At 36.9% G+C, this 16,980-nt stretch overlaps 2 protein-coding genes across 3 annotated transcripts in view; one reads left to right on the top strand and one right to left on the bottom strand.

The window, feature by feature from the left end:
- Nucleotides 1-16,980, top strand: part of LOC128216598 (reelin-like) — a 64,931-nt gene that overhangs the window by 18,084 nt on the left and 29,867 nt on the right. For both annotated transcript variants that reach the window (XM_052923213.1, XM_052923212.1), the window contains exons 20-26: nt 3,772-3,933; nt 4,303-4,542; nt 5,431-5,730; nt 7,683-7,820; nt 7,999-8,185; nt 8,745-8,950; nt 9,143-9,302. In XM_052923213.1, coding sequence (XP_052779173.1) covers nt 3,772-3,933; nt 4,303-4,542; nt 5,431-5,730; nt 7,683-7,820; nt 7,999-8,185; nt 8,745-8,950; nt 9,143-9,302 — 1,393 coding nt within the window. The remainder of the gene's footprint in view (nt 1-3,771; nt 3,934-4,302; nt 4,543-5,430; nt 5,731-7,682; nt 7,821-7,998; nt 8,186-8,744; nt 8,951-9,142; nt 9,303-16,980) is intronic.
- Nucleotides 9,816-15,089, bottom strand: LOC128216604 (E3 ubiquitin-protein ligase TRIM33-like). The gene is made up of 2 exons (XM_052923224.1): nt 14,623-15,089; nt 9,816-12,415 (listed from the first exon to the last, which is right to left on the bottom strand). Exons 1-2 carry the CDS (start codon nt 14,952-14,954, stop codon nt 11,062-11,064), a joined length of 1,686 nt encoding a protein of 561 aa, XP_052779184.1. The 5' UTR covers nt 14,955-15,089; the 3' UTR covers nt 9,816-11,061.

The following is a 16,980-nucleotide window of genomic DNA, read 5'->3' as shown; positions in this document are numbered from 1 at the left end:
GATAAGTACCTGGAATCGGGCTGCCAAAATGCCAAAGGCGTTTACTGATAGCCTCCTAGCCCTGGATGATCGGTAGTTTAGAATTTTTTCCTCTCCGGTTAGGGCTCTCTGTTTATAGGGTTTCTGCATGTGCTCACTGAGGCTTAAGACATCCCCCCTCACCACCACCACCACCAAGAAAAAAGGGCATGTCGACGGTGTCATTGGGGAAGGGCTGTGGGTCTGGAAATCAAATGGAACCATCCTGCACCATCTCCAGCAATTCTGATGCATTATAGATCCTGGCATATCCACTTGAACCATATTCTGAAAATACAGAATGATAAGAAAGTGTCAGTATACATTGAAAATAGCAATACTTATAATATATAATTAATATATAATTTATATTATTACAAATGTAGTAAAATTTATGTGGTCTTATACTCACCACCGACGTCACACCACACGAACTTGCAGTCTGAGTCGACAATGGCCAGTAAGATAATGCTGTAGAAACCCTTATAATATAAGGAACCAGAGATGGCAGACTTTCTGATGGCTATGTGTTTGCCATCAATGGCAGCAACACAATTTGGAAAGTTCCTTCTTAAGGAACTCATCAGCCAGTTGTTTCCATTCTTCAGGTGTGGAGGGGACATAACCTCATCAACATATTCCTCACATATAGCATGACAGACTTCTCTAACTACTTCAGAGAGGGTATTCTCAGCGACCCTCCAGGAGTACTGCATGTCTGAGTACTTGGCACCAGAAACCAGGTGGCGTAGAGTGGCCGCTAACTTGAGCTAACTTGAGGCCTGGATCCAAGGGCTTCCTGTACCAGGTCAGGGGTTTCAATAAGACCCAAAATCAGGAATTTTTTAAAATTCCATGTCTGATTTTCAGGAATTTTTAGGTATTTTCATAGAATTTGTAGGCAAAGTAGCGCGTTTGATGCACAAATCAAAATGTTTTTTTACATGTTTTTTGTTTATATTCAACCATAACACGAGTCTAGTAAAGGGGCGCATGGGGATGCGAGTGGGAGGGGTCCACCCCTATCACAAGGGGGGGGGGGGGGGTTCTCGTAGAATGGTTTGTTTTCATACTCAATTTAAACCATTTTCCATGATTTTCAGACTTGTACAAAATGTTGTTGCTTTTTCACAAAATTTAGAAGGGTGTGTTTAAATATCAAAATTAGAATTCGTCTTTTTGTCTGTGGTAATATGACTGTACTTGTCTGGATTCTTCTTTAGTGCAATGTCTCATTTTTCTCCTAAAATTCATGTAAAATAAAAAAAACTCCAGACAGTTAAGCATCTGAAACAATTATACGGGCCTAAATACACAAAAAAAATATGTAGGGGACGAATTTTATTTGGTACGATCGGGATTGGGTACAAATGTTACATTCAGCCTGGCTTTTATTCAATTGTCTTTGGTAAAGTTATGCTTAATATGTTGATGTTTTAGAATAAAATGACAATAAAAATCACTGCCCTTGCTTAAAGAAACACTTATACAGCATAGAACATTGATAAAATAAATCCAAAAATCGTTCCAACAAAATGGCGGTTTCGGCAAATTTTGACAAGATCGTAGTTTAGTTTAGTTTTTGTTTAAACATATTTATTTTACAACGATTGTGAAAGAAGTTATAACAACATTATATTAATCACTCTCGTTGGCCCGATTTTAAGCGAGAGTGTGGTCTTGTGTTGTGGGTGAAACTGGAGAACCCGGAGAAAACCCACTTGTCCGGCTTGGTGACCATGAACCAAACTCACATGCACCGTAGACGTGATGATAAAAGCGACATAAGCATCAAATATTTTTGGGGGGGGTTATAAAGAATTGTTCATCATGAGTATTTTACAAATACACTTTCAAAACCTTTAGAACGAGTTCTCATTGTATATTCTGATTGGCTGACATTCAATAGCTCCCGCCTCCTGGCGATGTTTCACTAATTGGCTCTTCCTAATTATCGGATTAGAAGATGGCCGTTTATGAATACACAGGTCGTTTGCTCATTACAAACAATAAGCTGTCATAAATTATGACACGTACAAAGCATATGGGAAGATGAAAGGGCAGTACGGCATATTTTAAGCAGTCAATGGTGCACAGCATATGAAAAAGTCTGGTCTCATTAAAAGAGGTGTACAAGGCTATTAAAAGGAATTTTCAAAACGCCTGGGGTCAAATTCTGGGACGTTTTGGGCGATTTTCCGGACGTATAAAACGTCTATGTCTGCTTATTGAAACCTCTGCCAGGTGTGCTGTTTCGAGAGCCGATGGCGGACCCTCTCGAATATTTCATCATACATTTCAGTTGGCATGCAGAGGAATTTCTTGAAGGTTCCAGGATCTTTTCTTTTGAGCTCAACCATGAGCTGATCGTAGATGCCAAATTGGCGCCGTCTGTTGGGATACAGCCATGGTCTACTCCAGATGTGACGTGCTCTGGCTCCTCTTCTCCCCCTAAATCGGCCTCTGATGAACTGGTGGATGTTAAGTTGTTGCTGGAAGACTTCTTGGTGGGCCATAGCAGCCACATACTGCAGCGTCAGGCGTTGTAGATCTTCCATTTTTGACGAAGGAATAACAAATAATCTTGATATTTAGCCTCATCCTTTTATATATGAAATTCAGGAATGCACAAAACTGTTGAGATACTCAAAATACCCAAGAAATGTAGATGCGTAATGATTCACGTTGATTCGTATGTCGTAGTTACCCATCGTAATGATTCGTATGCAAGTGTCTGCCGTTCGTTTTCTGAACGTCAACCAATCGTCACAATTCGCTTCAATTTGTAATGAAATTTCGGATTCAGTTAGCTACATTACATAATTATTCGCTACATTTCATACAAATTCGCAAACTATCGCAAAGATTTGTCATGGGATCATCCTCGATCGCTTGATATGCAAATTAGCTGATGAAGACCTGACAACGAACGAACTCCAACGACAGTTGACGAACGCTATGTGAAGACATTCCGAATGGTCAACGTATTAAAAGAAGTTTAAGGAATGATAGACAAACCTTTTATTCGCCACAAGTTTTTCAACATGTTCAAAAATTTCCGACAAACAAGACTTATCGCAACCGAAGCTGAAGCTCACAAATGCATTCATACGAACACCATCAACGATCTTCAACGTACATATACTAATGGGAACGAAATAAACTCAAGTCCTATTCGCCAGTACATGCATGTTGACATCGGGGGGTGTTTGCTTATGTGTGAGGAGGCCTTAAAATACTATATATATGTAGTTACTTACAACTAATATTTGGTAATTTCGAATCAAATTAAGAAGTACTTAAATATTGATGATAACCATATAAAATGCATTTTATAGGGCTAAAGCTAAAGAGTTATGGAGGTGTGTTGCATTCTGTCCTTTCTTTTTAGCATCCTTGTGCCCTCATGGAGACCTGGGGCGATATTCATAAAACTTCTCAAGTCAATTCCTAACTTAAGTAATTTTCCTAATTTTAGTATCTTTTCAGTCATAGAAAATAAAGAATTTTCGAATGCATTTTTCTTCTTGACCTTACTGAAAAAAACCCCCCAAACTTTAATGGTTTAAACACTTAATATTCATTTCTTTAAGTTTGACTATGGAAATTTTGAGAAATCAACTAAAGTAAGGAAATGACTTAAGATGCTATATGAATACGGTCCCTGTATGATTGCACACTCCTGCCTTCACAGTATTACAAGCTTAAGATAATCCTTATCACTGTATTTCAATGTGCACTCAACTTTTCCAGGTATCTCCAGTTCAACATTAGGGTGGGAAGTAACTCCCCAGTGTCAGCCTGCCCTGCTCCAGAAAAGACTAAAGAACTTGTGCTTCTGGACTATAGCTGCGATGGGGGGATTTCCTGGCATCTCCTGAAAATGTTTAACATCTTTGATTATCGAACAGCCATGTAAGCCAGCCAATGATAACAAATGACTAATGTTCTTGTTGAGATTTCAAAAAATATCTGATTAATATCTGATAAAAAGAGCTGATGAACCATTAAATTTTGAAGCAGTACGTTTCCCTGAATATTTACTTCTTCTCCCTAAGAATTTGAAAAAAACCCACAGTTATTTAATGAAATGACAACAAATTAGTCAGAGGCTTAATGAATTATTTCTGGAATTTTTAAAGTTGAAGTTTACTAATTAAAGCATGTGAGGTGGACCAGAGGTGAGAGGGATGCTCAAATCATGCTCCAGAAACATGATAGTATTGTTTTATTGTAAAACTCTGTAGAATAATGATGTCATTATCACTTAATATTTTCCCACAGGGCAGACTCAGTACAGCTACCACAATCTGCCCAAGACGAGGGTTGTAAATTCCGCTGGTGGCAACCGGAACACTCTGGATACCATCAAGATGTGTGGGCACTTGATGACATCAGTCTTAATGACCATTTGTTTAATACACTTCGTCTTGATATGAATAACTTGGTCGATGATGGCGATCATCTGTCCGTTACGCAGGGCCGGTTGTCTGATAGCTATTGCAGAAAGATGAAAAGTATAAGGTTTGTTTAATTGTTGCTTTTTGGGTTTTAAAAGATCTAGCTAATATGCTATATAGTGGTCACCATTATATTCTGTCTAATGTGAAGGCAGTTTTTTTCAAGTTTTCCTATACATTTATTTCAGGAAATCAACAGTCAGCCATTATTGATTTTTATCAGGTGAAGTGGTAGATATGAATAGTGGCTGGTCCAGTTAGTGTGAAGTTTAATCAATATAATGTATACGACTCAAAAACTTTGTTAGAATGTTCTTAAACGAAATAAATGGTTATGCCACTGCATCGCATCAAACCATTTATTTTTGCAAATGCAAACTAACAACTTTCTTGAACTATAAATGTGAATGTTAAATGTAAATGAAAAAGCTTGTCTCGATGATAAAACTGATCAACAAAAGGTTTTATTATAAGTGTTATTGTAAGGAATTCTTCATGAATTTCGATTGTAAACACTCTTTTGATGTAAAGCATTATTTTAGGGTTAAATTTACAAATTTCTGTTTAAAGGATTATATGACAGGTGCTGTTTGGTAATTTTTCATTAAATGAAGCAAACGACTCAATTTAAACTAAGTTTTTAAAAAATTGTTGTCAACATGAATCAATTTAGATAGCTTTCAAGTTATTCTTGTAATTGAGATGATAAGCTTAAACAGTGCTATTTATTATCCATCATGTCCTGTTTTGTTTCCTTCACCTAACAATAAATTTTGCAAGAAGGTATGTTATTGATTTTTTATATCTCAATTTACACGAAAAGTATAAATAATATGTTGTTATTAATGTGTGTTAAGATAAACTTAAAATTTCATTATATAAACCAGTCTTTTTTGTTGGTTTAAACAAGAAACATTTGTTATGAGATTATATAAGTTATTTTCAAATACAGCTTCATCGGAAGACCATCGAATGACGATGTGCGTCTGCTAACAACAGAGTCGATGCACATTGGCGCAGGCTATATAATGCAGTTTGAGCTTGTCATGGGTTGTGGCCTACCATATTCCGAGACTGTTGATAATAGAGTTTACCTTGAGTACTCGACAGATCATGGAATCCATTGGAACCTCGTGATCGAGCCTTGCCTACCCCCTGCACCTTGTGAGTCGGTCCATCAGGGGACGATTTACGATTGGACCCAGTTTCGAGAATGGACAAGAATTACTATACCACTTCCTGTTGCCACCTGGTAATTTGATATTCTTATTTTGCAAATTGTCATCATGGCATGCAATGACTCAATATGCAAAACAGATAGAAAATAAGCTTGTCAGAAAAAAACTGCCTTTATTCTACAGTGTTAGATTGGGGGCGTACCTAGGCATACAATTCAATTTTGGTTTCCCCAAAGTACTTCCAGGGACTTGCTCATGTTTTTGGACCAAAAAATATCACAGACATGCATCTCAAACACTAATATAATAATTATTTTTCTCTTTGATACCAGAAAAAATTTCAATCAAAGTATAAAAAAATATTTTGGTTTTAGTGGGTGTGAGCCCATCCCCATTAAGTCAAGAAAAAATAGAAACTTAACATCTGAACCACTAGGCCTCAAGGATTCATATAAAAGTTGATGGATATTTTGACCTTTTAAGATTACATTGATAACATCACATGATAATGTCAATTAATAAATCAGGCTACAAGGAATAACTGAATCCTGTTAGTAACGGCTATTCAAAATTGTGATATTTGAGCAAATAACCACATTTGTTAAAGGGTTTCAGCTGTCAGTATCTTAGTTTTAACACTCTTAATTGTTTGCTCTACTATATTTTGTCATAATTTTTTTACAAAGTATGACATGATGGGTGATTCCCTTTAAAACTGAAAAACACCAATACATACTGAAGCTTAAGCGGTAGTATATACATGTTTTGTTTTACCAAAGTTATAGTTTGTCATAATTTCACTCAATGTAGGCATTATATCAAAGTGCTTGACAATCGTTCTTTCATTATTTTATTCTTGAAACAAAATGTGTGGGAGAAGACACCCTTCCTTCTCTGTACACATAAAATACATTGTAATAAAACCCCTGAAGGACCTTCACATATTGGCATCTGGTTTAAGTGTACAGGTGAACAATTCAAAATGCTTCTGGTACGTCCCTGTACACAGGAACTGTTTTCCGTATGAGTCTGCCGAACCATCTACTTACTTACGTAATGAGTCTGAGTCCAAATGAATGAGTTATTTGTTTTGAGTTGAATTGCAATTTTCAAAGAGAAAAGAGAATTATTACTTTTAAAGATTTACGAGAATACTAATGTGTCCAAAAAGGCATTCATTGTTACTGTTTTCTTGTTCCTAAACAGTCCCAGAATGTTATTTATAAAGCATCTTAAGTCATTTCCTAACTTAAGTCACTTTCCTTAAAAATCTCATTAGTTATATGATATAAAAACTTCATGATTTATTAATGCATTATTTTCATTGACCTTATTCAAAATACATATATACACAGCTTAGGCCTGATTGTAACTCCATTGTCTTCCCTTTCAAGAAACTTTGAACAAGGTTTAAATACTATGAACCCGACACTAGGCCTTTCCCTATTCTTATATTTGACAACAGTACTTCAATGCTTGCTAGGCTTTACCAGGGTACTTTTGAATGCAAAAAAATACCCGGTAACTTTCAAATGCTAAAATTTACAGAGGAACTTTTAAATGCATAAAGTAAATAAAAAATTATTAAGATAAACTGGCTCTTTAAGTTTCCTAAACAAGGTCCCAACTTCATTAATTTTTATTGATTACATTCAGAATGAGGAAAGATTTTTTACGAATATACTGACCAGATGTTCAGAATTTGCTTTGCTTTCCTATGGAAGTCATATACGGATATCCAAAGGGCTATAGGGATGTGTTGAATTTTGTTTGTCATGTTGTCAATGTGATATATATTCAGGGCCCTGAAAACCATATTCCTTTATAATATTGTTTCCTTCCCATATCGGTTCACCTAAATCATAACCCCTTTAGTTGTAATTTTTTGAGAGGTTTATAATCAAGATTTTAATTATGCCAATGATATTGAAATATCACTGACACATGGGATGTGGCTTGATTTGGTACTGAACAACAATTCTAATAACCCATATCTTATTACTCGCATTTGAATTTATATTTCTAGGGGTCCCTCAACAAGATTTCAACTACGTCAGTCATATTGGACGAACACTGACACCTGGGGTGTGGCTAGACTCTACATTGGACAGCAGTGCCCCAACATGTGTCATGGACATGGCCAATGTAATGAGGGTACCTGTATGTAAGTTGTTTGTTACAATCATATAATTTTACATACAGTGTAAGAGTGCCAGTTAGTTGTATCAACCTAAGATGTGTACAATTCATTGTGTTTCATATACATTTCCATAAAAAAAATTGTGTCAAAACATGAGCGAGTCCCTAAAAAAACCTTTTTCATTAACACTATTCATATTTAGATGTGATGAAGGCTATGAAGGGACAGATTGTCAACCTGCAACCCACCTGAACGACAAAATGCTTGCCGATTTTGGGATTCGATACGAGCCCGATCACGATTTTGAGCATGTTCGAGGTGGGAAAGTTGTCCATAGCAACCAGGGGTGCGGAACAATACATTCTGATGAATCAATGTACTTCTTTGATGTAAGTCTTAGTTCAGGGTAAAATAAAAAAAATTAGTCCTGAGCTGATATTTATAAAGCGTCTTTAAGTTATTCCCTAACTTGAGCCACTTTTTAACTTAGTTATTGCATTGGTCATATGATGTAAAAATTAAGTAAGAAAGTAACTAAGTAGGTAAGTCATTTTTCCAATTAAATAATTTATTTGGTCATAGGATGTAAAAACATAATAATATTGAAATACATTATTCTCATTTACCTTATTAAAACAACACTTTACTGTTTTAAGCACTTAAACATTTCTGTAACATTCCTTTGCAATGCCCTTGTTGAATACAACCCAAAATTTCTTTGCAATGCCCTTGTTGAATACAACCCAAAATTTCTTTGCAACGCCCTTTTGGAATACAACCCAACATTTCTTTGCAATGCCCTTGTTTATACTGTAATCTTAATATAAAAAATATGTTGTATCAATTTTGGCTTGGTAGTTTTAAATGGTATTTTTATCTTTTGTAGTCTTATACCAATGAACACAAATTCATAATAAAAACATATTAATTTAATATTGTGTTTATCAGAATGGTGTGCGAGAGCTCATCACCAAAGACATGGACACACGCCGTTCCGACTACCTCCAGTTTTATCTTCGTGTGGGCGGGGGTGGGGCTGACTGCAATGGGGGTGAACATCGATCCCATGGCGTTATTGTACAGTACTCAAACAATGGTGGGGTGACTTGGACACTTTTAGATGAGCTGGAAGGAACTATGTATGGTAAACCAAGGTACTGATAGAAATGTGAAAATATAGTGTTTGAATTGCTGATATATGTATGTTATAGTGATGCACCCACAGCTTCAGTTATTGAAACTATAAAATAAGTTTGGCTAAAACAGTTGACTACAATTTTATTAGAAATAATGCATATCACAATTGTATCCATTATTTTTTAACTTACTAATTCATATCAACACAGACTTGTGTCCAATGACCTTCCTCCCGAGGCTCGTACACCAAGCACGAGATTCCGGTGGTGGCAGCCCCAACACGCAGGCAAAGGGCACGACCAATGGGCAGTAGACGAGATACACCTTGGACAGTACGAAAATCTAAGACTGCTAGAAGATGACTTCAATGTAAGAAGCCTATTTGATTTTTAGCTGTTCTGTTTATATACCCCCAACAAATGAAGTATTTCAGCTTATCATAGAGTTATTGCCCTACTTACTTTTTTTGTCCAGAGCATAACTTGAAAACTATTTGATGGAATTCAATAAAACATCATACAATGGTAAAGCACAACGAGGAAGTGTGGTGTACAAGAATCATAACTTCTGAATTGCCCAATGGACTTTAATTTAACAACACACTTGTTAAGCATGATAAGTGCAAATACAGTTTACAATATCCTTAGAGTTATGGCCTCTTCTCAAATATAAATCTTTGCCATTCCTGTGTCCGTGCAGAATTCGGGGGTATTCATCACTCCCGTGACAGCTCTAAGTTTAAGAGATATTGTGATAGATTAAATGTTGTAGTCCTGTCTGCATCATGGTGTACAAAGTTAACCCTTGGCCATAAATAGAGAATAATTGTTTGTTTCAGTGTAAGTTTAAAGTGAGAAATAACAACAACAGCAACAGTTTCTGGTTATGTTGGTTTTAATAATTATTATATATACATGTATATTTTATATGTTATTATATAAATGATATGATGTGTCTTTCAGTTAGTAACCTCATCACAAGCATTAAGGGGGAGGGAGATCTTATTTTGTCAATGTCAGAGAACAAAAGTAATAAAATAGTTTGCATATGGACCAAATTGTCTTTTGGTAGTACCCCCAAACCACTTGCCAACATTTAAAACCATATAAATTTCGGTATCAAGGGAGGAATGCATTTTAAAGATTGTGCCCCTAAGGTATTCCCCCTGTAACTTCAATTCCTGGATCTGCCTCTGTAATATTCTTGGTATATGTTCTGTGGAATGGAAAACAACATTTTGAGAGAAAAAAAACTATGTTTTATAGATGAACAATAACATAGATTTAAAAACTTCTTTCATGAAAAGTTGCATCAACACTACGGTAAACTAGTAAAGAAATAGTATTGTGATAATTATCAACATGATACAGATAGGGAATGGACGGTAGAAACTTTGGACCTGGGTACCAGATTATCAGCAGGTTTCTTTATATGAAAACCGAATATCAAGCTGCATAATAAATATGAAATTAGAATAGTAAGTACGGTCTTTTAGCTAAGAAACCATGTTGTTAAAAAAATTATTGTTTGTCAAAAGAAAAGATGAAATACTGTCTTTGTTCATGTTATCTGAAAATATGACATCAGTTAAAAAAAACATTTTTTTTTTGCTGTAATGTGTAGTTCATTTCTATTTATTATTGGGTACGGGGCACTAAAATTGTTCACGGATTCCCGCTGAAACGTACAAGGCCCGTGGGTACCAGGAAGCTGTCCAAACCTTTGATAAAGAGCTATATACATTAAAGTTAAAAGTTTTACACATATATCAAACAAACATACGGAAGATTTGAAAATGAACATAGATCATATAATTATTTGAAAGTCAGATTTCATTTGATGTTGAAATCCCTTTCACCTAGTGACAGGTTATTGTGAAATTTAAGTAAGTAAAATTATTTTCATTGTCACAATGTCAATATCCTTATTTATAAAAATATATTAACAAACCTTAATCGAAATAAATTTGATTTGCAGAAAAAATAAAATTAAAAACTTAAATAAATACATTTCATGTTTCATTGATGGTGTGCATGATGTAATGCATTTTTCTTTTAATCCCTTCTAGAAATTGTGTTAACATCTTTTACTATATAGGTGATTCTTTTTTCTCATAATTTCTGGAAAGTTATTCTAGCGCAAACACTGAAAGTTCATTTTGACATCCTCCAACAATCAGATTGCTTGTTGGATTGTCGAACCATATTGACGATGGATTGCGGAGTCCATCTTTCTGTGTCGCCAATGTGGCAAGTTTGTGTTTGCCATCCTTGTCTACCTGGGTCACTGTCTTGGAATTAAGAGAGCAGACAAACGTATGTCCTCTATCATTAACACACACTGAATAAGGCCAGTTAAAGTCCGGGTCCAGTAGAGTTGACAGAATGTTCCCACTTGTGTCAATGGTGATCAGCTTGTTGTGAGATGAAGCTGGAATGTAGATTTTGGTTCCATCTCTGCTCACTGTGAATCTGTTCACTGTGAATTTGGCACTATTGTCTTCGTATATCTTTTTCACCAGCTGACCTGACATTGTGTACTGGTAAATTGCTGTAAGGGATCCTACATAGAGGTTACCATTGTGGTGAGAAATACCTATACAATCATGTGGAAATGTCATCTTCCTTGAAACAGTCAGTGTACTACCTGCCACTCTGATGAAATGTACACTATTGTCTTGGAGAGTTACAGCTGCCTCATATCCTGCAATGTGACATAGATGTAGAGGTTTAGCAGGGAGGTCACGTGAGGCTGTCACCTGATACTGGGAGTTCAGTAGCTTCAAGTTGGTGTTGTTGTAGTCTGTGATGAGAATCTCTCCTCCAGGCAGCTTACATATACCATGTATAGAACTGGTGTTTTTATCACTTGGCATTTTAACAGTGTATTGTGATCTGGCTTTTATCTTAAACACATGCAATATGTCAAATTTATTAAGCATGTCTTTGCTTTGGAATGTTATGATTTCCCCTAAAGCGTTTAACCCTGAAAGGCACTGTTCAAACCTGGGATCAGCCTGGAATGTGAGGGTTGTGTCAGGCTTGGTTGAGAGTTCTTGTAGCAGGCTCTCTGCGTCACTCATCTTGTCCTTGCATTTTTTGTATGCTATGTAGGAGATGTTGTCATCTTGCTGGGATTGGATGGTGTTTAGGTAAGTTTTGAGTTTGTCTGTGAGCTTTGTGCATTTGTCAATGTCGTCCTGAAGGAAATCATCTGCCTCATGGAGCTGGTTTTCTAAGATGTCTTTTGTCTTTTTCTCTATATCATCAAACTTGTCAATCACTTTCTTCCTCAGTGATTTTATTTCGGCAAGTATTTTCTTTCCAGAATCTTTCAGAGACTGTTTGTTGTGTGTTCTTTTCTTGGTGATTCCTTGAAGTCTGGTAGTGATAGTATCAACATCAGCAGGCAGTTTCTTGAAGTCTATTTGTGTCTTTAGTCCTTTAGCCAGGTCTGGAATGTGTTTGATGCTCTGGCACATTCTGAAAGTTAAAAGCAGTATTAATTACTATATTACTTTCGTACTTATTTCATTTTTTTTTTAAACAGTGGGCAATCATTGGAGCCACAATACTTTGTTATGCGTTGAAAATGCTTCAATGCGTCTTTTTTGTAGTGCCAATGAGTAGTAAATGGAAGTAATTTGTGAGTATGGTCTCTTATTTTTATCCCCCCCTTCGAAGAAGAGGGGTATATTGCTTTGCACATGTCGGTCGGTAGGTTGGTAGGTCGGTCCGTCGGTGGACCAAAGCTTGTCCGAGTGATAATTCAACAATTCCTGGACGTATGGTCATCAAACTTGACATGAAGGTTGGGCCCGACCAGTAGATGACCCCTATTGATTTTAGGGCTCAACGGGTCAAAGGTCAAGGTCACAGTGACCTTTAATGGAAAAATAATTTCAAGCTTGTCCGAGTGATAACTCGACAATGCATGCACCCATGGCCCTCATACTTGACTTGGAGGTTGGGCCTGACCAGTAGATGACCCCTATTGTTTTAGGGGTCATTGGGCCAAAGGTCAAGGTCAGAGTGACCTTGAATGGTTAAAGGATGTCCCAGTGAAAACTCAACAATGCCTGCACCCATGGCCCTCAAACTTGACTTGGAGGTTGGGCCTTACCAGTAGATGACCCCTATTATTTTTGGGGGTCATCAGGTCAAAGGTCAAGGTCACAGTGACCTTAAATGGTAAAAGGTTGTCTGAGTGATAATTAGACAATGCCTGCACCCATGGCCCTCAAACATGACTTAGAGGTTAGGCCTGACCAGTAGATGGCCCCTATTTATTTAAGGGGCCATTGGGCCAAAGGCCAAGGTCACAGTGACCTTGAATGGTAAAAGGTTGTCCATGTGATAACTTGACAATGCCTGCACCCATGGCCCTAAATCTTGACTTGGAGGTGCCTGACCAGTAGATGACCCCTATTGTTTTGGGGGGTCATTGGGCCAAACATCAAGGTCACAGTGACCTTGAATGGTAAAAGGTTGTCTGAGTGATAATTAGACAATGCCTGCACCCATGGCCCTCAAACATGACTTGGAGGTTAGGCCTGACCAGTGGATGGCCCCTATTGATTTTAAGGGTCATTGGGCCAAAGGTCAAGGTCAAAGTGACCTTGAATGATAAAAGGTTGTCTGAGTGATAACTCAAAAATGCCTGCACCCATGGCCTTAAACCTTGACTTGGAGGTTGGGCCTGACCAGTAGATGACCCCTATTGATTTTAGGGGTCAAAGGTCAAGGTCACAGTTATCTTGAAAGCAAACTCGACAATTCCTGGACCTATGGTCATCAAACTTGACATGAAGGTTGGACCTGACCAGTAGATGACCCCTCTTGACTTTGGGGGGTCATTGGGCTAAGGTTAAGGTCACAGTAACCTTTAACTCAAAAAAGTTAACAAATCTTCTCCCAGTGATATCTCAACAATGCCTGAACCTATGATCATCAAACTTGAAGTGGAAGTTGGGCCTGATCAGGAGATGGCCCTTATTGATTTTAGAAGACATTGGGTCAAAGGTCAGGTTTACAGTGACCTTGAACGAAAAAAGCTTGTCTGTGTGATAACTTGTCAATGCCTGCACCCATGGCCCTCAAAATCGAAATTTAGATTTTGGCAATTAGCGCCCAAAATCGGCCTAAGTGACAATTCAGCTGTCATTTCGGTCAATGCATATTTCATTCAATTGTCCATATAATCCTGACAACATGCGCTCAGTGGGGGGGGGGGGGGGCATAATTTTTGACAAACATCTCTTGTTTATTTTCAGAGGGGAATGGAGTTCAACCTTAGATTGACTATGTTTTGTGTTAAATGTAAAACGTTCTGCATATATTTCTCACACCGACGGGCTTGCCCTCAACTGAGAGGGGTGACACTAACACAAACAAACACTTTACTTTATCAAGATCTAGCAAGTAATACAAGTTCTGAATGATCATATTGTGATATTTGTTTATTCTGATGAAATGCTAACAAATCTATAAACTGAGTCTATGACAGTTTTTAATGTAGAATTATTAAATATATTATAAAACAGTTTAATTTGTGAGTAAGACAGACACAAATATAACAACAAAGCACATACTGGCCCTCACAGAGAAGTTCAAGCTTCTTGTCACCATGTTTGTCACATATCAATGGGGAACATTCATTCATACCCCACTACTGATTGGTTTAAACTTACCTGTGTGTAAGGGAGACACAAATGGGGCAACAAAGCTTGTCATGATCCTCGCAGAGCAGCTCAAGCTTCTTGTCACCATGTTTGTCACATATCTCTATTGGGCTTAGTCCAGAATACCCCACCCACTTGCTCACATCTTGTCTTCCAAGCACTGAATGTGTCCTGAACAGTTTGTTGTGTAACTGTACACAGTTGTTGCAGTAATGTTTCTTGCACTCATCACAGAAGAAATGTGCCTCATTATTTAATCCATCATCTTTACATGGAGAGCAGGTAAAGTCATGAATAAGGTCAGACGCTTGTTGAAAAGATGATTCAAGGTTATATGCCATTATAGTTGTTTTCCTTTTGAAATAACACTGTTTAAGTACTTATTGATATGTGTTTAGTAGTTGAATATTAGTTTCATCAATAATCTTAACACTGTATCATTTTATAATACCATTTATATCCATTGTTTGCTATAAATCTACTAACCCTATAAATTCATTCTGATTATATTACAAAGCGGAAGTAAAGTTCTGCTCTGTTATCTAGGTTTATTTAGTTATTAAAGCAATAATATTCATTGATAGCACTAAATACACATTGCATTGCCTCATTGATTTTGTATACTCTTTTCAAGTCTGTTTATGCTTAATTTTAAAAGTTAATCCATATCCTTATCATAATCCAGATATATTTTAAATAATCAATGTTTGCACGCAGCCAATGACTCTCAAACAAGTTAATCTACAAATAGATGTTATTAGGGCCTGATGAAGTGTGCCATAATTATGACCATAGAACTTGACTATATAACTTTAAAAGCTATATTACTGTTTTAGAATTTAAGCCCGCCTTTTGCTGCAAATCTAATGTCAGCATGCACAGGGCTTGGGCACAATTTCAACGCTGTCATTTCAGAAATGACGTTAGGTGCAATTGCATTTTCAGTGTAAGATCACAATAAATTTTATCTTGTGAACACAAAAATGAATAATTCACTCGTGGCTATGCCACTCATGAAATTTTGGTGCTCCTCTCTTTCGCCTCTTGGCATTTTAACAGAGTATTGTGATCTGGCTTTTATCTTAAACACATGCAATATGTCAAATTTATTAAGCAGATCTTTGCTTGAGAATGTTATGATTTCGCCTAAAGTGTTCAATCCAGAAAGGAACTGTTCAATTCTGGGATCAGCCTGGAAGGTGAGAGGTATGTCAGGTTTGATTGACAGTTCCTGTAGCAGACTATGTGCTTCTCCCATCTTGTCCTTGCATTTCTGAAATGCTATGTAAGAGATGTTGTCAACTTGCTGGGTTTGGATGGTTTGTATATAAGTTTGTAGTTTGGCATTGAGCTTTGTGCATTTGTCAATGTTCTCCAGTAGGAAAGCATCTGCCTCATGGAGCTGGTCTTGTAATATCTCATTAGCCTTTTTTCTCTATTTCATCAAACATGTCATTCACTTTCTTCCTCAGTGATTTGATTGCAGCAAGTATTTTCTTCCAGAATCTCTCAGGGACTGTTTGTTGTGCGTTTCTTTCTTCTTGATTTCTTGAAGTCTGCTTATGATCAAATCAACATCAGTATATAGTTTCTTGAAGTCTATTTGTGTCTTTAGTCCCTTAGCCAGGTCAGTAATGAGTTTGATGCTTTTGCACATTCTGATTGTGGATGGCAATCTTATTTTATAATTCTTTTCTACCTTAAACTTCATTTCTATATTATTTTCAGAGAATTGGCTAAAAAGGTTTTGAAAATGATTATATCTGATGAAATCTTAACTATAATCTTCGCTCGGCATTTAAAGGGTAGTGCTTGGGAAAGTGGTGTACTCAGTACTGGTTTAACCCAGGAAAGTTTTACCCCGTGTATCGGTGCTTTACACCGAGCACGTAAAAAAACCAAGGGGTCTCTTCGAAAAGAGCTAGGGTATCGCATCCGGACTTCCTTGTATCCATAAACTCCCTATTCAGCGTGCTGTCCCTTCAGCAAAAAAACAACAACTGGACCTCGTTGGAAATAAGTGCTTGCACTTTCACGGGTTATCCTTGACCGCAAGGTCTAAAGAAATACATACATACATAAACTGAATGTTTTTCTTATAGAATGATAGATACAGATGTTATTTAATTACTGACCTGTGAGTGAGATAGACACACATGTGACAACAAAGTTCGTCATGCATGGTCCTCGCAGAGCACTTCAAGCTTCTTGTGACCATGTATGACACATATCTCTATGGGGCTTAGTCCTACATACCCCACCCAGTTGCTCACATCTTGTTTCCCAATGAAAATATGTTTCCTGAACAGTTTAATCTAGATTAGGCAATTCCATTATGTCATACTGCCTGCCTGTCTGTCTCACTGT

This window comes from Mya arenaria, chromosome 14 (assembly GCF_026914265.1).
Source record: "Mya arenaria isolate MELC-2E11 chromosome 14, ASM2691426v1".
In the NCBI taxonomy this organism is placed as follows: Eukaryota; Metazoa; Mollusca; class Bivalvia; order Myida; family Myidae; genus Mya; species Mya arenaria.
Note: the sequence above shows the minus strand (reverse complement) of the source record. Positions and strands in the feature narration are given on the sequence as shown.